This window comes from Coturnix japonica, chromosome 1 (assembly GCF_054131305.1).
Source record: "Coturnix japonica strain WE chromosome 1, WE-NBRP24, whole genome shotgun sequence".
NCBI lineage: Eukaryota > Metazoa > Chordata > Aves > Galliformes > Phasianidae > Coturnix > Coturnix japonica.
In genome coordinates, this window is record NC_140663.1 from 98685084 (window position 1) to 98705770 (window position 20687).

The 20687-nt window shown below is 42.3% G+C and overlaps 1 protein-coding gene across 1 annotated transcript; it reads left to right on the forward strand.

Annotated features, from left to right (window-relative positions):
• Positions 1-6308: 6308 nt before the first annotated feature.
• Positions 6309-20390, forward strand: ETS2 (ETS proto-oncogene 2, transcription factor). The gene is made up of 10 exons (XM_015882577.3): positions 6309-6585; positions 9519-9590; positions 12083-12203; positions 13924-14043; positions 14461-14661; positions 15469-15552; positions 16339-16581; positions 16695-16958; positions 17621-17739; positions 18681-20390. Exons 2-10 carry the CDS (start codon positions 9519-9521, stop codon positions 18894-18896), a joined length of 1440 nt encoding a protein of 479 aa, XP_015738063.1. The 5' UTR covers positions 6309-6585; the 3' UTR covers positions 18897-20390.
• Positions 20391-20687: the final 297 nt, after the last annotated feature.

Genomic DNA, 20687 nt, shown 5'->3' on the forward strand with positions numbered 1-20687 from the left:
GAGCTTCACCAAAATCCACTTTTGTAAAAAGACAATTTAAAATAAATATATTTTAAAATGCAATTCACAGAGCAGTTTTGAGATCAATTTTGTTGTTCCTGTGGGAAAACTGCCCGAGCTCCAGCAGATTCTCATGGATTTCTCATGCCTTGCTCTGTGTCAGCCTGGCACAGAGAAGATGGGTTTTATGCTGTATTCCATGAAGTGCCTGCAGAACTCTCTCAGCACCTGGGCTTCACACGTGGCCAGCCACAGCCCCATGGGACATAGCCACTCCATGTGAGAACATCTGTTTCACTGGGACTCTGCTCAAAGAGCAAGGGGACCACCATGCCCAAGCTTCTGCCATGAACAGAAGTGCATGTGTGATGAGGCAAGCCTAATGGCCTAGCCCCAGTCTGACACTGCTGCAGGATATCAGCTTCCCCCACACCCTATAATCAGTCTCCCCTAGAAGCTCAGTATTTTGAACTCCACGTGGGGAATTTTCTAACTATGGTTAATCAACACATTTTTTGTTCTGCTAATAATAATCTCTTAACCGATATGATTTTCAAGATTCCTGGTATATGGCATATGTCGTATATTCTCCATAAACATTAAACATACACCTACCCATCCCTTCCATATTTCTACTTCATTTGCTGTTATGACACAGATATTCTTTAATGAATCTTAATGACTCACCTCAAATGTTGTTTTTTAGTATTCTGATAAGCACTAGGCGGGATGACTAATATAATACTACATGCAACACCTAGACAACGTGAGCAATTCAGCATTTGCTTAAGCCATACTAGACACTGATAACAGACATAGGCATTGCACCTGCTCCACTGTACAAAGCACAAAACAAAACAAAATGACACCACAGGACAGATACAGCAACTGCTGCTTCTATTTGTGTAAAGCAAATTTGTCTTGTCAGAGTTCTAGAGAACGTATGTTGCGGCTGTTATGAGCTTTTCTTCTCTTATAAAAATTACTAATTTGATATTGTGCCCCTGGGGAAGAAAAAGCAAAAGTTAGCCAGCTTGGCTAAGAATGAGTAGTGCTTCACAGTGAAGATGTCTGCTAGTCAAAGGTGGGTGGTTTCCCAAGTCTACCCATGTACATAGTGACGGACACAACAACATATGTACTCACTTATGGTTAAAGCTGGTACTGCCTTTCCTCTCCCTGCTTCTTTGAGATTTAGGTTAAATCACTTGAGATAGAAGGCCAAACAGTCTTTCAACAGAAGAGGCGAGCATTACAATGGGATCTAGATTTTGCACAGATGCTAGTTATGGCCAGGCAATAGGTATCTTCCCACCAAACTGAGATCCTCAGCACTGAGCAGACTAAATGACCCCGACTACAGTGGTCTGTGCCTGAACTTTTGCTGAGGTCAAAAAAGAGGCCAGCAGCTTCTTCGATAGGTCCCAGCACATTGTACCAGCCTGGCTCAGATCTGTAATTTTAAAATATTACATAAAACAAGATATCTTCCATATTCACTGACCACAATAAGACTCACCGCTGCTCTTCATGTGAGGATGCATGCAGACATTAAGTGTACAGCAAGAGGACATGACCCTATGTTCCCTTTCTGTTCCGCACGTTCCGCCAGCACCTAGCTCTTGTACTCTTGCTACACAACCATGAAATAGCAACCTGCTGGGGTTTGCTCTAGAAGATGGGAGATGGGAAAGGAGCAGGCTGAGAATAATAAAGATGGTAACAGACAACATAATTAGGCTTCCTAGTAATGGTCTTTCATATTCTGGAGCACAAACATCATTACCAATAAGTCTGGGACAATATGAAGTTTTAAAATGCTTGTGGCATCTTACTGCTACCAGCATGAAGCCTTACAACCACCTACAAACAATGCAAAACTCTGATGTTTTTGGAGACGGGGAAGGAGAAGAGGAATCACGTCAACCACAATGCAAAGTACTGCCCTGGCAAAAGGTAGAGAATCATAGAATCATAGAATTACCCAGGTTGGAAAAGACCTCGAAGATCATCAAGTCCAACCGCAGCCTAACCAGTACCCCAACTCTAAAAACCCTCCACTAAATCATATTCCTGAGCACCACATCCAAATGGCTCTTAAACACATCCAGGGATGGCGATTCAACCACCTCCCTGGGGAACCTATTCCAGTACCTAACTACCTTTTCTGTAAAATTCTTCCTCATATCCAACCTAAGCTTGCATGCCTCTGCCTCCCCAGATGGGAGAGAAAAAGCAGTGATGCAGGTCACCTCACAGTTATTCATGAACTGATCAAGAGGACCAGAAGCCTGGACACAACCAAGATAGTTTTTAAATGAAACCAGCAGTATGCAAAATGCAGGGGGAAAAAAAGAAAAAGCTCTGCTGCCAAAGGATGCTAAAATGTATTTTTTTGAGTACAGTCATCCTAAAGTAATTATTAAGCTCTTCAGTTTCTGAATACACTTGGCCTTAAAGTATTAACATGTGCTTTTTATTTAATGCCTCAAATTGCATGAAATGAATTAAATACACACAAAATGGTATGAGCAATCTCTTAAGCACTAGCTAGTCCAGTGACTGATCTTCTGCTTTAGTATGAAGGGTAAAGGTTTATTTTTTTCTGTCATATGATCTATCATCATACAGTTCATGAGTTAGGAATCTCCCTCTGTCCACTGGCAACGTTACTCGAGGCACGCTTGTAACATTTTCACTCCATTAAGAAATGAGAAGCAGGAGATACACTGCGGAGCTGGCAGTTCATTTAATTTCCTTCAGTTTTATGCAACCTGGGTGAAATGCAGCGATTTTTGTTACCGCTCAAACATGCTGACAGAACTTTGACATAGTATTATTTTTTTTCTCCATGGTAATTACTAGTGTTGGTTTGCATGTGCTAAGAATAATGACACACACGAATAACTTGCTATACTTTATGACTCACTGAGATGCCTTCGCAGAAATGCTCTTGGTCACAGTGTGTTTGCCAGGCACCATGTGGAGAGCTTTTTAGTGGGGATGGTTGATGGTGTTTTATTTTATCAGCTTCTCCCTCATCAAGTGAAGAATACACTACCTATATAAAGACTGCTCAATACTGCCCTTCCCCCAGCCCTGTATAAATATTTTGGTTTAGCTCTGTTTGAATCACAGAGCTAAGGAGTTTCATCCTTTGTTTCAACCATAACATTGTGTTGTTTGAAGTCACCCTTTCAAACTGAGATAACTGGGTCTCTGCTTTCCAAAGCCGTCACTTCCCGAGACCCTTCAGGCTGTGATCTTACAGATGCTCCCTGCTGGCGTTCCACTGGTAATTGTTTTGAGGGGATGCACATGTAGGCAGCCCCCTCTTCCCAGTGCAGGGGGAGGGGCTTCTTCACCTTGCTGGCTGCAGTGAGACGGAGTGGCCAGGCAACAAAGAGCCCCGTATTGGGCACCTATGCTCCAGGGCACCCGGAGATGCTTCAGCCCACGCAGCTGAGCAGGAGGAGGTGGAGACACACACGTGCGCCAGACACACTCGGGCAGGGGAGCTGAGCCAAAATGCAGATGAGTGCACGGCACATACTTTGAAAGCACGACGGCGTTTTCACTCCTGAGTGTCCTCTCCAGTGTCGCAAGAGAAATTCTGGAGGAGTAAGTCATACCTTCGCTGGAGCGCTGGCTGCAATGCAGCTCTGCCACATACCTGCCACCTCTCATTCCCTCCCTGTGCTTTAAACCTCTACATTTTTAGGATCTTATTCCCACTCTGTTTTGACAGCAGTGAGAATACTTCCCTGGGATGCCACCACACTCAACTCTTCCTCCTCTCCCCCAGTGAACTCACAAATGAGCACTGCAGCTCCAAGGGACAAATCATACCCTTGGACAATGGTCCCTTGTATTCAGCACAAGATGTCACGTACCTTAATATTTTTAAAAACGCTCACAAGTTTCTTTAATTCAGTACAAGAGAGCCATTTTTTGGTCTAGTTCTGAGATATCATTGCTGAAAACAACAGAAAGCATCAGAAGGTTTACAACAAAACATCTCCAAAGTTTACAGCCTGGTGCTGACACCACAGTTGTGCATTAGGTTATGCAGAACTCCTCCTGTTGTCTCTCACTGGCAGTATGTCAACACGCACACAAAAGCAGAGATAAGGACTAAAGCAATGGTGAGGATAATGGAGATTCCTAAAAGAGAATGAAACATATTGGTAAATTATGGAACTATTTCAAGGCAAAACAAAACCTATTTCTCTTACCTTTGACTCTCTAGCTTAAACATTTTTAAAAAGAGCAGCACAGAGGAATTATAGAGAGAACAATAGAGAATAATGCAAGTTGGAAAGGAGCTCTGCAGTTCTCTCTCCCAATCTGCTCAAAGCAGGGCTACCCACAGGGCTCAGCCAGGTTGCTCAGAGCTTTGACCAGCCCAGCCCAGAGAAACTCTCACGGACACAGCTTTTACTTGCATTTGGAGCATTTATTTCTGTATATCCAACTGGCATGCTCTCTGCTGCAGCTGTGCACCTCTGAGAAGAGTCTGGCTCCTTCTTTGCTAAAACTTCCATTGAGTAGTTGAAAGCAGCAACAAGATTCCACATTAGCCTGCTCTTCCCCACACTGATAGAACCCAGCTCCAACCTACTAAGTGTACACCACTTGTAAAGCTGAGTAACAGTGAACATTACACTAAACGGTAATGAAATTAAATACCTGTCTATAATAAGAATTACTTTAAAAATTAGAATTTGAATAGAGGAAAATACAGCCAAGTTAATCATTTTGCTCTGGATCCAGAACATCAGTTTAGCTAGAAATAAGTAACACCCAGCCTTTCATCTTATCTTTTCGACAGATGTTTCCCCTGTATAAAGGGTGGCACAATTGTTTTTGTCAGTGTTATAATTAAAATTGCTATTCAGCCGACACAAAGTTTTTAATGGTTTCCCTTGAGATTATAACAGATGCTGCCTTATTAGATAAGAACTCTCCCAAAGTGAGAAATGTTACTGGTATAATCAAGACTTTTATTTCAGTCTCAGTGTGTGCTGTCACTATTTACTTGGTGACATTCGTCCATAAGGAACGAATACCAGCCGCTGTCCTAAAGGGAGAGGGAAAGGCATGTTGAAGGGTTTGGAAGAAGTATTAGAAATCCGAGTGTTGTGGTCTGACCTTTGCTGAGCTTGGATGGAGAGCAGAGGAGGTGGACCTGTCAGCTGCACCTCCACCAGCCAAAGATACTACAGGCTCTTACTGGTATAAATAACCATCATTTAGTCATCCCGCAGAGGGTCTATGGAAATCTGGTGAGTAGCAGTTATCCAGCTCCTGTTACAAGAAAAGATACAACAGCAAGATAATTTGAAATGGCAGCTAGTTTAAATAAAGCTATGTGTAACAGTGAGCTCCAAGAAGCTTTGCAAAGGCAGCTTAGGTTCCTGATGCTCACTGAAAAGCTGGAGAAGTGGAAGGTGGAAGTGAGGAGGTGCTATGGCACCCACACTGCGTATTGGTCACTCAGGGATCCATGGGACCCTTCCAGGGCTACCAAGCTTATGTGAGGCCTGAGGAGCTGCTTGGCTGACTGTGGTGTTTGGGTGTTACCTGTCATCGAAAAGTCCCCAAGACATCTACAGAACATGCGACACAACTGCTGAGTAATAGGTGTCCCAGTGTATTACGAAATATACTAGTCATACAGATACTTGGGATTTCAAGGGTTGATTCTCCTAAACTTAGCCCTCCTGAGGACAGGTATTAATTAAGAATACAAAACACTTGCCAAGCACCAGCACCGCTTCTCATAGCAGCTGTGGTGCCCCATCCCTGGAGGCACTCAAGGCCAGGTTGGATGGGGCCCTGGGCAGCCTGAGCTGGTGGGGGGCAGCCATCAGCTGGGTGGGCTTTGAGGTCCCCTCCAACTCAAACCATTCTGTGATGCTGTGATCTCGTGTATAGCGAGGGGAAGAAAACTGCTTTTCTGAACGACCCCAAAGATCTTCTCCCATCCCCATGCTCCCCAGCGAATCCCGCAGGCCCCACTCTGCGCACAGCATTAAATCCAACCCTCCTCCCTTTGCCCGGAGGGAACTTCACTCTTGTGCTGAGACAGGCAGACACACACACACAACCAAGGTTCACAATCCCAAACGAAGCCTCGCCAGGCCCAGCGAGGCACCCGCAGGGCCGACTCCAGTCCCGCCCAGCCTCACACCGCCCTATGCCGGCGCCGAGGCAGGCCGCACGCAGGGGCCGGCCTCCGGGGGGCGGTCCCGCAGCTTCCCCCGCCCCTGCCCCCTGAAAGCGGCCGGCAGGCCGGGTAGCGCGGCACAGCACGGCGCTGTACGGCGGAGCGAGGCACGGCCTTACGGAGCGGCCAGCGGCACGGCCGGCAGCGCCCACGCAGGCGCCCGCCTCCCGCCCGCCCCTTTCTTCCTCCTCCTCCGGGACTCTCCGCTGGGATCAAGCCGGCTCTGCCTCTCTTGTTGTCGGTCGGTTGTGCCACATCGAGGATATTTGGGCTCCCGGAGAGGCAGCGGCGTTTTCTTTTATCCGTTTTTTGGGGGAATTGTGCTTGCGCGGTGCCGCTGCGAAGTGGAAGAGCAGGTGAGCCGGGGTGGCTCACCCCGTGCCGTCCCATCCCACCCTCGGGATGCGGCGGGGACCTGGCGGTATGATGGGGGGAAGGGGCGGCTGCGGAGGGACCCCGAGGGCTGGGCTGTGCCATCGCCGTGCCCAACTACTTTTAGATGGGAGAGAGAGTGTGTGTGTGAGGAGGCGGAGCGGCTCTCTGTCGCCGGGCCCCCAGGAGCAAAATCAGTCTGTCCAGGGTTCAGGACTTGCCGTGGGATCATCGTGGCGTGCCGGCTGTGGGCGCGCACCTGGTCCTCGCTGAAAAGGAGTCGATCAGAATTCAAGAGTATTAGTTAATAAGTGCCTGATCCTGTTGACCCTGTTCTGGTTCACCCACTCAGCTATGCGGGGGAGGCGAGGAAGGTGTCCTGCCGGCTAAACCAATTACAGCTGGCAGGGAGCAGTCATCGGCGTTGCTGAGGAGCTGGGAGCCAGGCCCAGGCGCACTGTGCCCGTGTGTCTTCTATGAACTCAACTCCAAACCAGCGGGAGCTGCTCAGCCCACTCGGTGTTGCGGTGTCTTCTCAGGTGTTTGAGGCTGGTGGTGCTGAGGGAGGTAGAAAACCGGAGTGAAACAGATGTGCCTTGTGTTGTTGGTAGAGTAGAGCGCTGTGTGCCTCGTGAGAAAGCCGATGGGGAGGCCATAGGATGAACGAGCAGTCTGACATAGGAATACAAGGAGCTGGGTTAATGAGCAACGCTGGGTAATGAGGGCTTCTTGGAGATCTTTTGTCTCAGCACCCAAAGAGCTTCTGAGGAGACAGACAGAAAAATCAGGAAGGGTAGAATCCTTGCCCACTTAATCACAGAATTGTAGGGCTTGGAAGGGACCTCTGGAATTCCCTACAGCAGGTCACACAGGAGAGTGTGATGGGTCTTGAATATCTCCTGAGGGGGGAGATATAATCAATGGGAAAGTCCCAAAGAGGAGTCTTGTTAAGGCCTGGGTAGCACCTAAAATTGTCAGAAATCCTATCCATCACTGTGAAGATCGGATGTAGGATTGTTGACAGCGTGTGTCAACATTCGTGTGCCCTCACGAATGCCTTCTCGTTGTTGAGGCTCGCAGCTTGTTTTCCTATGTACCTGACCAGGTTTCAAAGGCAAGACAAAAGCCATTAAAAATTCCATATACGTAGTTGTTTGTTTTTTGTTTGTTTAGAGAAAGAAAGCCCAGTTGAATGTAAGGATAAGCAGTTGTTTAAACTAGTGAATTTAATGGGGGAAAAAAATAAATAAATAATAAAAAAATGAGGATGCTTGCTGAGTGAGACTCGCGCTGTGTGAAATTCTTTGGTGCTCAATGAGATGTGTAATTTAGATCAAATATTTGCACATGCTATTTGAGGTAAAACCCATCATTCCATAGATTGCACTTTTGGGTAACATTAACGAAGGATAAGTGGACTGTTCCTTTTATATTGGGCTGATTTATGTCGTTTCAGTGATAAGAGCCATACATGTAATAGCTGCGAAGTTGAAACAGGCCTCTCAGGTTGAGGACTCTTGACTTTTAACTGATTGCAAACACAGGAGGATGAAAGGGATCTGTGGCTGTTTGGTATTTTTCTTCTGCTAGATGGACAGATGTTGAATGTGTTGTCATCTTAGCAGCTCCACTTGTTTTGTGGTTTTGGTTTGTTTGTTGTGTTTTTGGTGTTTGTTTTTAAGCTCTAATTTGCCGTCTTTTTCCACGTTTAAGATTGTATGTTGACCATGTTTAAGTTTGTATGTTGATTTCTTTTGTGCATATTGAAATGGCTTAAGAGAAATTGCTTGTATTTAGTAATCACAGTTTTGTGGGAATAATAATGCCCTCGGTTACTTTGTTTAAATAAGAGTGAGTGTTTTCAGACAGTTTCTGTGGAACAAAACAACGCAGCACAATGCAGTGACAAAGTAGAAGGAAAACTGTTGAGACAACTTGCCACAGTCTAGCCTGATAAGGTATCATTTACCGACACCCGAATTACAGCATCGTGATAAACTTGAACAGTGGCAGTAAAATCTGCTTTATTCATTGAGTGTGATCTCTCATAGGATAAGGATCTTATCGCTGTATTCCTTGAATCATATATAAGAGAACATGTTATACAGCCCTCACACAACCCTGCTTCTGGTGGCACGGGGAACTTGATAGCCTTGATTTCAGCGGCATGAATGTGCTGTTGGTGGTCCCAGCTCTGAGAAGGGTGTTTTATTGCATGAACCCTTTTTGGCTTGTATGCATTTAGTAGGCTCAAGTTTAAGTGTATTAACCCAGTGCTCATAAAATAGGTGAAATAATGCGTGTCAGAGATGCTGTATCTAGTGAAGGAAGCAGGTTGTTTGTATTTGGAGCTGGTTTTCAGGGGTAATTCGTGTGAGGAGTGAGCAAGGCAAATGCCAGTCTGAAGGTGCCACAGTAAGCAATGCTGCTTCTCTTCATTACTTTAAAGGCAAAGTCCAAAGTGAATTGTGCAGTGTAAGCATAAATATAGTAAGTGAAGGTAGACAACACTTCATGTTTAAAATGATGGGTGAAAGGTACAAAATAACTGCAAGCAATCGGTACTTGATGGGCAAAGCACTTCTGAAGGCTTTCGTGACCACATAATGGGATGAGGTACTGAAAGCACTGGCTTAGGGGACCAGAAGTTAATCATCCTCTTATGCACTTGTTTCACAAAACTGTGTTGATTCTTGGGAGAAGCCTTCTGGGAAAAGCTGTGTAAGCAAGATGAGAATTTCACTGTATATGATTGGTATGCAAACAGCATATGGGGGGGGGGGGATGAAACAGAAACAGCTTTGTCTTTGCCACACTCAGAGCTGTTCTGCAGTCTGTACTAAAGCAGTAAGATGCCTCTTAACATCCTTGCTTTTTCAGTAGCAGTGAATCTTATGTGACCCTTCTTGTTTTTCAGATGAGTGAGTTTGCGATCAGAAACATGGATCAAGTAGCTCCTGTCTCCAGTATGTACAGAGGAATGCTCAAGGTGAGCTCTCATGAGTGAGCAGCTTCTAAACTCCAATCATCTCATCACACTTTTCCTAAATAAAGGTCCCTTGGCTGGTAGCATGGTTGACCTTAATATGTCTGTTTTGAGGAAAGTAGTGAAGTGCTGTACTAATGTGACTAGTTAAGTCTGATTTGTTCAAAAGTATTTAATGAAAAAAGGAGGTTATTCACTTATTACGTGCAACTAAGTCCAGTACCCTGTAAGATACCCAGTGTTGTTATTCAGTGTGGTTCTTATTGGTAGATTAATTGCCTCTGTTACCTTGTTTTGAAATGAACTTTCAAACTGAAGAGAAACCAGAAGCAAACTACAAAGATTCCATTTATTGTTTCCGTCCTCTTATTCACACCAATTACTTTTTATCGCAGTGTTATTTTTTAACACAGCATTTATTAATGTGAACCAGACAAGGATTAGGAAAATGCTTTCAGTTCTGATTAACTTTGAGCAATGCATATGTTTTGAAGAATCATTTAGTGAATCTATAGTATTCTGACTCCTGGTGTTTTATGGCCTCTCTTAACTTTTTCTCCTGCCCAAGCAACAGTAGGGTACAAAAGAGTTCCCCTAACTTGACAGCTGTGTTCTCTTGAACACAGTAGATGTTTTTAAGCAGATGTTCAATTGTGATATAATTAAGTCAAAATCAATATGGAGATTCTACTACTCTGTATCTGCTTTCAGTTTTATGTATTTTTTAATTTTGTTCTGTGATAATTAGTCCTAACATATGTTGAAATGCCCTATAAAGTGGTTGCATGACTGATAGGGCAAGCAGAGTTTATTTCTACATTGCTTTGTTGTTTTTTTTTCCTTCCCTTCGGTTACCATTAAAACAAGAACCTATTTAAACATTAATCCTTTTTGAAATATGAAACTAGTACGGTATAGATTTTACTCATTCACATGCCACAGCATTTTTTCCAGTGACTCAGGATAAGGGTCAGCTATTTACACAAAATACAGGAGTTTCCAGATTATGTTGAAAGAACTTGCCCTTTCTTCTAGGTACTGGTGATGAGTCAGTGCTTTTATCTCGTAGCGTACCAAGTATTCTTTAATAACAGTTGCCCAATGTGCCAGCAGCTTGTTTTGTGTGGTTGTAAGCTTTTTTTTTTCCATGGGTTGGCACTGACTCTTTCCACTACCTGTGGTGGGCACTTGGACTGACAGTATACAACTTGTATCCACCGTCTGGCTCCCGGTGGGGATTCCTGAAGCCGGTTAACCCCTAGAGGCATGGTACTGTGTTCTTCCACAGCCTTTGCTTCTGTTTCTTCTTTGACAAAGCCTCATAGTGACACCAAAAGAAAAGTTAGGGGATACACAGAAATACCCTTGCAATTGCAGAAATGTGGTTCAGGTTGCTTTTGCTTCATACTTGAACACAGCCCTAAAACATCTTTGTCCTCTGCTTTGATATAAGCTGGTGTACCACTTCATGTTTGAAAGAAGGGTTTGCAAGATTCTGTAGTCTCCACATCTCTGAGCTGCAATAGCTGCTGTGTTTGCTATGGCTTTCCAGAGCAATTTTCTATCTTCAGATGCTTTTGAGACCTCAGTCAACTTTTTGTCTCTTCTTGCCTTTGTCTATGATAGATACTGTTTCCTTATGACTAAAGGACAAGCTGCATAAGTTGTTTTTAAAGTTTTCTCCTCTTACGCATTTTCTTCCCTTCCCCTTATGTGGCTGGAGAGCTCTAGTGGTTGTACTCTGTGTTTCTAGGATGCACGAGTCAAGTATGCAAGAAATTAAGCTTTTAAAATATACATGGCAGCCTTATATGAGTAGAATTTATCTGGACTATTTCCATTATGCTCGTATCTATCCATTTTTTTGTACAATTTAAGTAGCAGTATTTCACTGAATGCTTGAAGACTGAAAAATGCAGTGGCTGGCAAATCGTGTTACTCACAAGTGTGGAAGTCCTTAAGTCTCCTAAAACTGGCTGTATTGCTTGAAGTGGCATGCTTTAGGCTACAGCTTTCTTTTTATATGTAGTTTTCAGGAAAAAGAAATACTTACTGTAGGCCATGCCTACCAATTGCTTCTCCATCCCTTATCCTCCCTTTGCTGTCAAAATCCCAAGTGAATCAGTGAATTTCATAGGTTAAGGAAATGCTAAGATTTCTTCAGAGCATATCTGGGAGTGTGTGTATTGATATATATGCATTCTCAATTGTTAAAAGTATCCATCACAGGAAAGTTTAGAATACCCTCCCTTGGCTTTACTTGACTTGCAGAACTTGCTGTGCATTTAGTGCTGTGGTGTGAGCATTGCCTTCTAGCACAGAAATACAAAGCAACCATGTTGCAATTGTGTTAACCTATTTCAAAGGTACTGGTTAGTTAATTCGAGGTAGTGGTTGTGCATGATCTCAAAGTCTAGGAAGTGGTTGGGTTTGGTTTCCTAGCAGCGCTGCTCTAGAAAAAAAAATCTAACATTGAGGTTTCTGTTGCTTTGCAGCGGCAACCAGCGTTTGACACCTTTGATAGCTCCAACTCCCTGTTTGCTGGCTATTTTTTATCGCTAAATGAAGATCAAACACTCCAGGAAGTGCCGACAGGATTTGATTCTACATCTTACGGTAACTTTTAACTCTGTCCCTTTGTCCAATCTGTAGGTCAGAGCGGAATCTGTGAGGTTTAAATGCTGGATAATTTTCCTAAAGAAAACAAGCAAAAAAAAAACCACCCTTGTTTTATTACATGTACTTCTGAGTACATATTTGATTTAAACAGTGTGAGTTGCTCTGTTGGTAGGTGCTGTTATCTGGGAACTGGGACTGAATAGCTTAAGATAGTCCACAGAAGAGACCTTAGCTGTTTTTAAAGTAGATCTAGTTCATGGCAGTTTAAAATATTTGAATTTTTCTGCCTGATGCTGCCTTTATCTCCTACTTGGAAATGGATTTATTATTTAAAAAAAAGCCTTAAAACCTCTAAAAACTACCAGTCCTTTGTTCTGCTGCAATTCTAATCGGTCACCTGCTCTGGTCAGCAAAGCAGGTCTTAACTTATGTTAAGGGATGGGTGTGGTACAAACAGAAGCAAAATATACAACTGGCACTGGGCTCTGCTTGCTGGATCAAGTGGTGCCTGGACCTAGTTAGGACCTAGGAAAACAAGAAGAGCCACACACTTTTATGAACTAACTTGAAGTCTGACTTCACATACGTCATCACCATTACACGCTTCTCACATAGCAGAATTTTCAAGTGTTACCTGTGTGCTAGTTTTCAGAGGCTCCCAAGTATTCAGTGGTGCAGTAGTGAGGTGGCCAAAGTGTCCTTAAATTACCCCATGCTTGTCAATTGCAGCAGTGTCAATCTCAAACAAAATATCATTGAAAGCTTTCTTAATCTGAAACATAAGCAGTCCAGTTGTTTGGGGGCTTTTTTTTATCATCTTATGAGCTCTTTCAGAATAATCAGAGGTACCTTCCCATGAGAATTCTTCAATAAGATGGGGGGGAAACAAAATTTGTCCATAAAATAAATCTGGGCAGCCTGGTCTGGTGGTTGGCGACCCTGCACACAGCAGGGGGTTGAAACTAGATGATCATTGAGGTCCTTTTCAATCCAGACTGTTCTGTGGTTCTACCCATAGTAATAATAATCCTTTTTCATTTCAAATCCAGCTTGAATATAATCCATTTACAAACCCAAAAATCAATTATGTGGATTAGTAATTTATGGCTGATGCTGTTTTTTGGATTTCATTGTATTATTTTAGGCACTGAGTGACGGCTTGCGTCCAGTCACAACTGTTTGGTTGAAGTGATTTGAGGGATGCATAGGAAGGTTGGAAATAGTCCACTGGACCTTATTGTTGAGTAGTGCAATCTAGTTCTTCATAACCCTATTATCAGTTACATAGCTCTCAGACTAAATTAAGACTGCCTGGAGTTATAATAAAGAAGTCTGAGGTCAAATTATAGATGAGAAAATAGGAATAAGCAGTCTCATATTTTCTTTAAAGCAAAGATATAGTAAAAGTTCACTACAACAAAGGCATGTTGTGCCACTGCAAAGAATCAGTAATGATCTATGTGATAGACAGCAGCAAAGCTTTAATTTAGCAACCTCCTCATCATCAACACAGAACTACAAGGATTTTAGTGTTGAAAATACATGAAAAGAGACTGGATGATTTGAAAATGGATCTACCTTGTTTGTTTTAAAGTGCCTTGTTTCTAGCAGCCTTTTCTTATTCTTGAAATGGTGTAGCAAAAACCTGCCACTTCTTTGACTGGCCTAAAAGCTAATGCATCTCCTTTTCCCCTCCTCCCCCTATTCTTTCTTGTAGAGTCCAACAACTGTGAATTGCCTCTATTAACCCCATGCAGTAAGGCTGTGATGAGTCAAGCCCTGAAAGATACTTTCAGTGGTTTCACAAAGGAACAGTGTCGGCTGGGTATACCAAATAGTAAGTGTTTTCTATTTATAAGCTCTTTTTTTGATGCTAAGGAGGACACTGAATAGCGGTTCTTTCAAAAGAGAAAGAATGATGTCAGTAGGGAATACAAGAATGGATCCTATGTGAATCTGGCACAGCTTGACTTGGAAGGAGTAAACTTGCTGGTATTAAAAATGGGTGCATGGACAGCTCATATTTTGGCAGCATGAGAGAGTTGACGAGGCTGAGGACATCTGATTAAAAGTGAATGCAGAAAGAAAATAGAGAACTGCTTTAAGTTCAAGAATACATTCATTCTGAAGCTTAAGCTTCAGAAGTAATTGGGTTAAAAGTTTCTTTCATTCACTGCTTCCTAATCAAGACTATTTCAGGAGCTGACAAACGTTAGGATTTCTCTCTAAATGCTGGATGCTTTCTCTCTTTTAGATCCCTGGCTGTGGACTGAACAGCAAGTTTGTCAGTGGCTTTCATGGGCTACCAATGAATTTAGCTTAGCAAATGTGAACATGCATCAGTTTCTTATGAGTGGCCAAGATCTCTGCAACCTGGGCAAGGAACGCTTCCTGGAACTTGCACCTGACTATGTGGGTGACATTCTGTGGGAGCACCTGGAGCAGATGATAAAAGGTAACTATGGAGCCAGAAAAAGCTCAGGCTTTTCTGACAGAAGCAGAAATAGGACTCTTCCAAAAGCTAATTTCGCTGTGAAGGATTTTTAAGTATCAGAAGTCAAGATGAAATGTAAAGCATAATCAATAAAGGCATTATCAAAAGTAGTACTGTATCCATCATAAACAAAGTGCAAATGCAGGTATCTGCTGAAGTCATTCTGTGTTCAGGCAAAGTACCTCTTGCATTCATGTTTTATTTGCATTAGTAATTGAAATAATGAGATTAAGGCTACTGTAATAATTATTTATTAAAAATACATGTGACCAATCAAAAGTTGGGCAAAACTTGCTGACGCAGTTACAGGTAATTGGTTTTATTCCTTTTAGATAGTGTTCTGAGGTTATTCAGGGAAGAGATGTAGGGGATGCCTTAGAAGGCATCCAGGCTTGCTGCATATAGAGTTTCACCAACATCATCAGTGTTCACCCGTGTGCTCCCTTGGTTTTGGAGCATAACACTCTGTAGATGCAAATGTTAAGACCTTTAAATTACTGTTATTTCAATGTTAAAATACCATTCATATGGAGGTGTATGTATGTATTGTGTGCTGGAAGCTATGGGGTTTCTTTCAGTGTTTGTTTCTGTGGGATTTTGGAGGCATTTTAGGAGTATTTTTTTCCTCTGGAAGAGTTTGATGTAGTACATTAGTAAACCGTATGTAAACGATGACCGTAAAATGCTCGAGACAGAAACCTTTTTTATACACGTCAGATCTTTAGAACTGTAAAACCAAGTTTTCTTTTTTTTTTTTCTGCCTCTCAGACAGCCAAGAAAAAACACAGGACCAATATGTGGAGAGCTCTCATCTCACCTCAGTTCCTCACTGGGTCAATAATAACTCCTTAAGTAAGTATCTTAAGAAATCTGATGCTTCAGATATTGTAGGTTTATTTTAAGAATGACACAGATCCTTTTTGAAAAAAAAATAGTTACTGTGCATCAGGAGAACACTTCAATTGCTGCAGTTCTTTTTCCTAGTATTGTTTGTCATCTAACTCATACCAGAAATCTTTTGAAGACTAAAGGGTATGGGGGGGGGGGAAAAACCAACAAATTTCCTCTTGGACTGCCAAAGCCTACATCTGTGGAGCAGAGTGACCACTCCCACCTCTAGCAAACAGCCAAAAAGCAGCAGCAGGAGCTATGTTTAGCCTTTCTGAGGGCTGTGGAAGCGTAACAGAGCTTTTGACAGTGTATGGCATAACTATAGAGACCAAGTGCTAGATCCTCCTTCAGATTGTGCTTTTGCTGCCATATTTTACTGAACCACAGTTTGATCTCTAGATTAGCCTTATTGCATCACTTAATGATGAGGGCCTGCCTCAAAACCACTTAAGTTTCTCCAGCTTTTTCTGCAGCCGTGCACTGTCTTTCAAGAACAAACAATATACATGTTTGTGGTGAGAAGATACAGATGGAGATTAACAGAGTCTGACTGGGAGCCCAGTACATGGGAGTCTCGTTAATGATGTCAGTAGCCTTTCTAGGAGGTCCACAGCATCCAATGTTTCTCTGTCAGATTTCTAAAGAGGAAAATTACTTAGCGGCACAACTGTTGTGGGGTTCTTGAGGTGTTCGAGGAGAAAACAATTCATTCTTTCACACACACATATATATATTTTTTTCTTTCAGCTGTTAATGTGGATCAAACCCCCTATGGTATGCAGATGCCTGGATACACTAAAGCCCTCAGTTATCCCAAACCCAATCTCCTGAATGACATCTGCCAGACTTCCACAGGACCAAATCTCCTTAATCCAGAACAAGACTTTTCATTGTTCCCTAAAACCCAAGTAGATGCAGTTAGTGTGAACTACTGTGCAGTAAATCAAGATTTCACAAGAAGTAATCTGAACTTGCTGATAGATAATTCTGGTGAGTTACTGTCTGTGTGACAATAATGGATTTAAGGCCATATTCTTTGTCCTTTCCTCCCTTGCATCATTTATATATGCAAGCTTCATTTTCCTTTTTCTTTTCTTACGAAGGTAAACTTAGAGAACATGAATCTAGTGAAAGTGGTGCAGAAAGCTATGAAAGCTCAGATTCAATGCTGCAGTCTTGGAACAGCCAGTCATCGCTGGTGGATTTACAGCGTGTGCCATCCTATGAGAGTTTTGAAGATGACTGTAGCCAGTCCTTGTGCATGAGCAAACCTACGATGTCTTTCAAAGACTATATTCAAGATCGAAGTGATCCTGTAGAGCAAGGGAAACCAGTTATACCAGCAGCGATTCTAGCTGGCTTTACTGGTAAGTAGTGAAGCAAAATGGTCACTACTCATGTAACAAGAATATGTAACACATAACTGTGCTGGTAGAATTGTGTAGTTGTAAAGTATGTCTTATAGTGTGGTCAAAGTCCACAACTCTTGAAGGTTTTCAATTGTAAGTGTACATAGGGGAGGTCTTATGTGACTGTCTGTCTAAAGCAAGAAAGTACAGGTACATTAGAACACTGTAAATATCAAATGCACTTTCTGATTATTGTGAAAAAAGAAAAGCTTGGACAAAGCCTTGCCCAGTTCTGAGTTCCTGCAGATGTTGGCTTACCTATTAGGACCTTATTCTTGTAGTCCTTGCTGAGATCAGATTTTCCTCTAGAAAGTCTGCCAAGCCAAGGGAGGCAGACGGGAGGGATGAGGAATCTAATTACAAACAATGGAAGACGTAGCTTGCATCAGATCCAATGTTTCCATGAAAAATTGTAATTTTAACCTATGTAGGAACAGACTTGTAGAGGAAAAATCTTACAGTAAAGCTTTTTTTCCCCCCTTCTATTTAAAAACAACAACAAAAATCAGAGTAATGACCAGATTGACCTTGTGATCTGAATATGGTTGCATATACTGATTGTGATATGAGCTTGCAGAAGTATTAATTATGGCTCCTCCCCACCCCTGCTCTCTTAACAGGCAGTGGACCTATACAGCTATGGCAATTCCTGCTGGAGTTACTGACTGACAAGTCCTGCCAGTCCTTTATTAGTTGGACTGGAGATGGATGGGAATTCAAACTTGCTGACCCAGATGAGGTATGTGTTTAATTGAGCTGTACAAAAAGATTGAGGGTCTCATCTGCTATCTGTGGGCCTCCTCTTGACTATAAAGCATTTGTGAGATCAGACACTTGCTGAAGTCTCTTCATCTGCAAATACTTTACAGTGTGGTCAGGACTGCTGTGGGATGCTCCCCCTCCCTTGGGATATCAGTATTTGCTTATAGTAATGAGAACACATTGCATAGCTTGAAACTTAAAGCATACAAAGTTAGATGTTTTGACAGGCTAAGCAATACTGTAGGCTAGCTTACTGAATACAGTTGAATCAGCAACGTCTGGGATTGCATGAATTCCCAGGGAAAAGGCACTCACGGTATTACAGCTCTTCTAGTAAACAGCAAATGTGTTAGTGCTGCTTTTTAAACTTGCTGGGAACTTATGGCTTCAGACATGAAAAATAAGGAGACCATGTTTTCATTTCCTGATTGTTGCTACCAGTAGGAAGGTTACTGTATTAAGAGACATGATTTAAAGTCTGCTGAATCCCCTTTTATTTCAAGAAGGGAAGGGGAGTCATGAACTGCAAGGAACTTCCTAGAATTAAGCTTCCATTTAAAAAGCTGTCCCTTGCTGCTCGATAGCAAATTAAACCTTTAATTGTGTCCTGCTTGAGAGAGGTGATTGTATTTCACTTCAGCTTGTTCCTCTTAAAGACACTTGGGCCCATCGTCTGTAGGGAAGCATTCTTGCTGTCATTTGCTACCACCACTTGGTCCTGTTTGCTGTCAATGAGCTGCAATTCATGCTTGTCTTGGGGTTTGAGCCACCAATCCTGTGTTATCCAAGTTTGGGACACCCAAACAAGTAAACTGTTTTGATCCAAAGGGGTTTTAATAGCTGCCTTTATCAGCTGCTGACCAGAAAAGTGTGACTTAAACAAACCCTTTACACTTGCTTTTCTGTTTGCACTGGCAGGTGGCACGGAGGTGGGGAAGGAGGAAAAACAAGCCAAAAATGAACTATGAGAAACTCAGCCGAGGGCTGCGCTACTATTACGACAAGAACATCATCCACAAGACCTCAGGGAAGCGCTATGTTTATCGCTTTGTGTGCGACCTGCAGAACTTGCTGGGATACACAGCAGAGGAGCTGCATGCTATGCTGGGGGTGCAGCCTGACACTGAGGACTGAACCTGACCACCTGGTGCTGCACCAGCGAGGAGCACTTGTTGGGACTGTGACCAGGAGCCTTCTGCAGTCAGTTCTTCTGGCTGTTCGGATGGGTTCAACTGTGATGAAATAAGGACCTTGACTGATTTTGTAACCAGGGGAAGTTGGAAGGAAGTGGCCTTATTTCATCAGTGGCTTCAAATGTTGCTGTGTCAGGTACTTGAGCAGCATGGAAGTTGATACAGATCACAGCTCTGTCAGGATGACACAGAAATGCTTTAGGGTTAAGCATTTTGACCACCTATTCTGCCGTATACAATGTTTTGGCTACTTACACTGCCATGTAATGATGGGTTGGCTTTAAAACCAAAGGTTGGATGAGGAAACCGGTGATGGAGCAGAACAATTGCTCAGATTCTTTTTTTAACACACCGTCATCCTTGCTTCCATCTCTTCTATCATGCAATTTATTTAAGAAAAACTAATTTATTTGAAAGGAGCAGTAAGAAGGATTGATATTAATGTTTTGTTCTCAAGCATGTTTTTTATTATTATTATTACTCCAGAAATGTGCTGCATAGGTACATCAACGCTCTGTGTCCTAAACCAGATGTAGCATCTATTTTAAGAAAGGAAAAACCCCTCGTGAGAAAGGAAGGAAAATCATACCATTTCAATATTCAGTTTTGTATATATTCTGTGATTCTTTTTGAAGCTCCGTAATGTTCCTATTTAACAGATACTGTATAGTGTAAATTAAACTAATTGTATGTGTTTTGTTGGTTTTTTTTGTTTTTTTTTTAAATGGGACGAATGTAAACCTATTGAATGGCTATTTCATGTTTGTGTAGGGTATACAACCTTCTGCAAATATTTAATTGGCCTCAGAGACAACATAAGTACTGAGTATGCATGCATGTGGTATGCTGATGACATGGCATTGGGGGGGTGGGCGCAGTGGGAAGCTGGCTCAGTGTTCTGTTAAGACCGAAGCTGGCAAATCTTTGTGCATTTTGGCATTTTTACAAGAAACTAATATTATATTCCGGGACATTAAGGGCCTATTTGTGGTTTCTTCTTTAACTGAAAATGAAAATACTAATATGGATACGAATAACTTTTGTTTTTCCTTTATAAATGGCATATGTTTTTCAACTTCTATGCATGTCCTTTTAAAAAAAAAAACAAAACAAATTTATATACGAGCCTTATTTTTTCAGTTGACTTGTCTCTTCTTCCTGCAGTTTATCCTGTATGATTAAGATATGAATTCTATTTTTGGAATAACTGTGCCTCCTTTTCAGAGATCAGGAGGGATTTATGTAGCAGCTATTTTTACTGCACAAAAAGAAAGGGAAAAGAAAAAAAAAAACACCGTCAAACAATTCACTGGGAAAAAAAAAATGTACTTTGTAAGAAAGCTTTATTTTTTACCTGAGCTTGGTGTACATTTAAATGTTGTAAAGTGTGAGAGGTTGAAAAATGAGTCCTTATTAAAACCTCTTGAACAAGGGAGAAGAAGGTATTGTGCTTCTTTTACCTCGGTTATTGCAGAGTGTAAGGGGAGGGTGGGGGGAGGAGGAGTTCCTCCAGCCTACATCTCTATGGGGAGAAATAGTAAGAATAGGGCAGTGAAGAGATTGTTAGAGAAAGACCTATAAGACTCTTGTAGGCTAATGGCCTTGGACCAAGTTAAAAGCTATGCCAGTGTTCTCTGTTTAGGTATAAATTAGAAGCTAATGCCTTTGTTCTCTGTGTTTGAAAGAGAACTGGCGGTTCTGAATTGTGTTGCATATTAATGTGTAACTATGA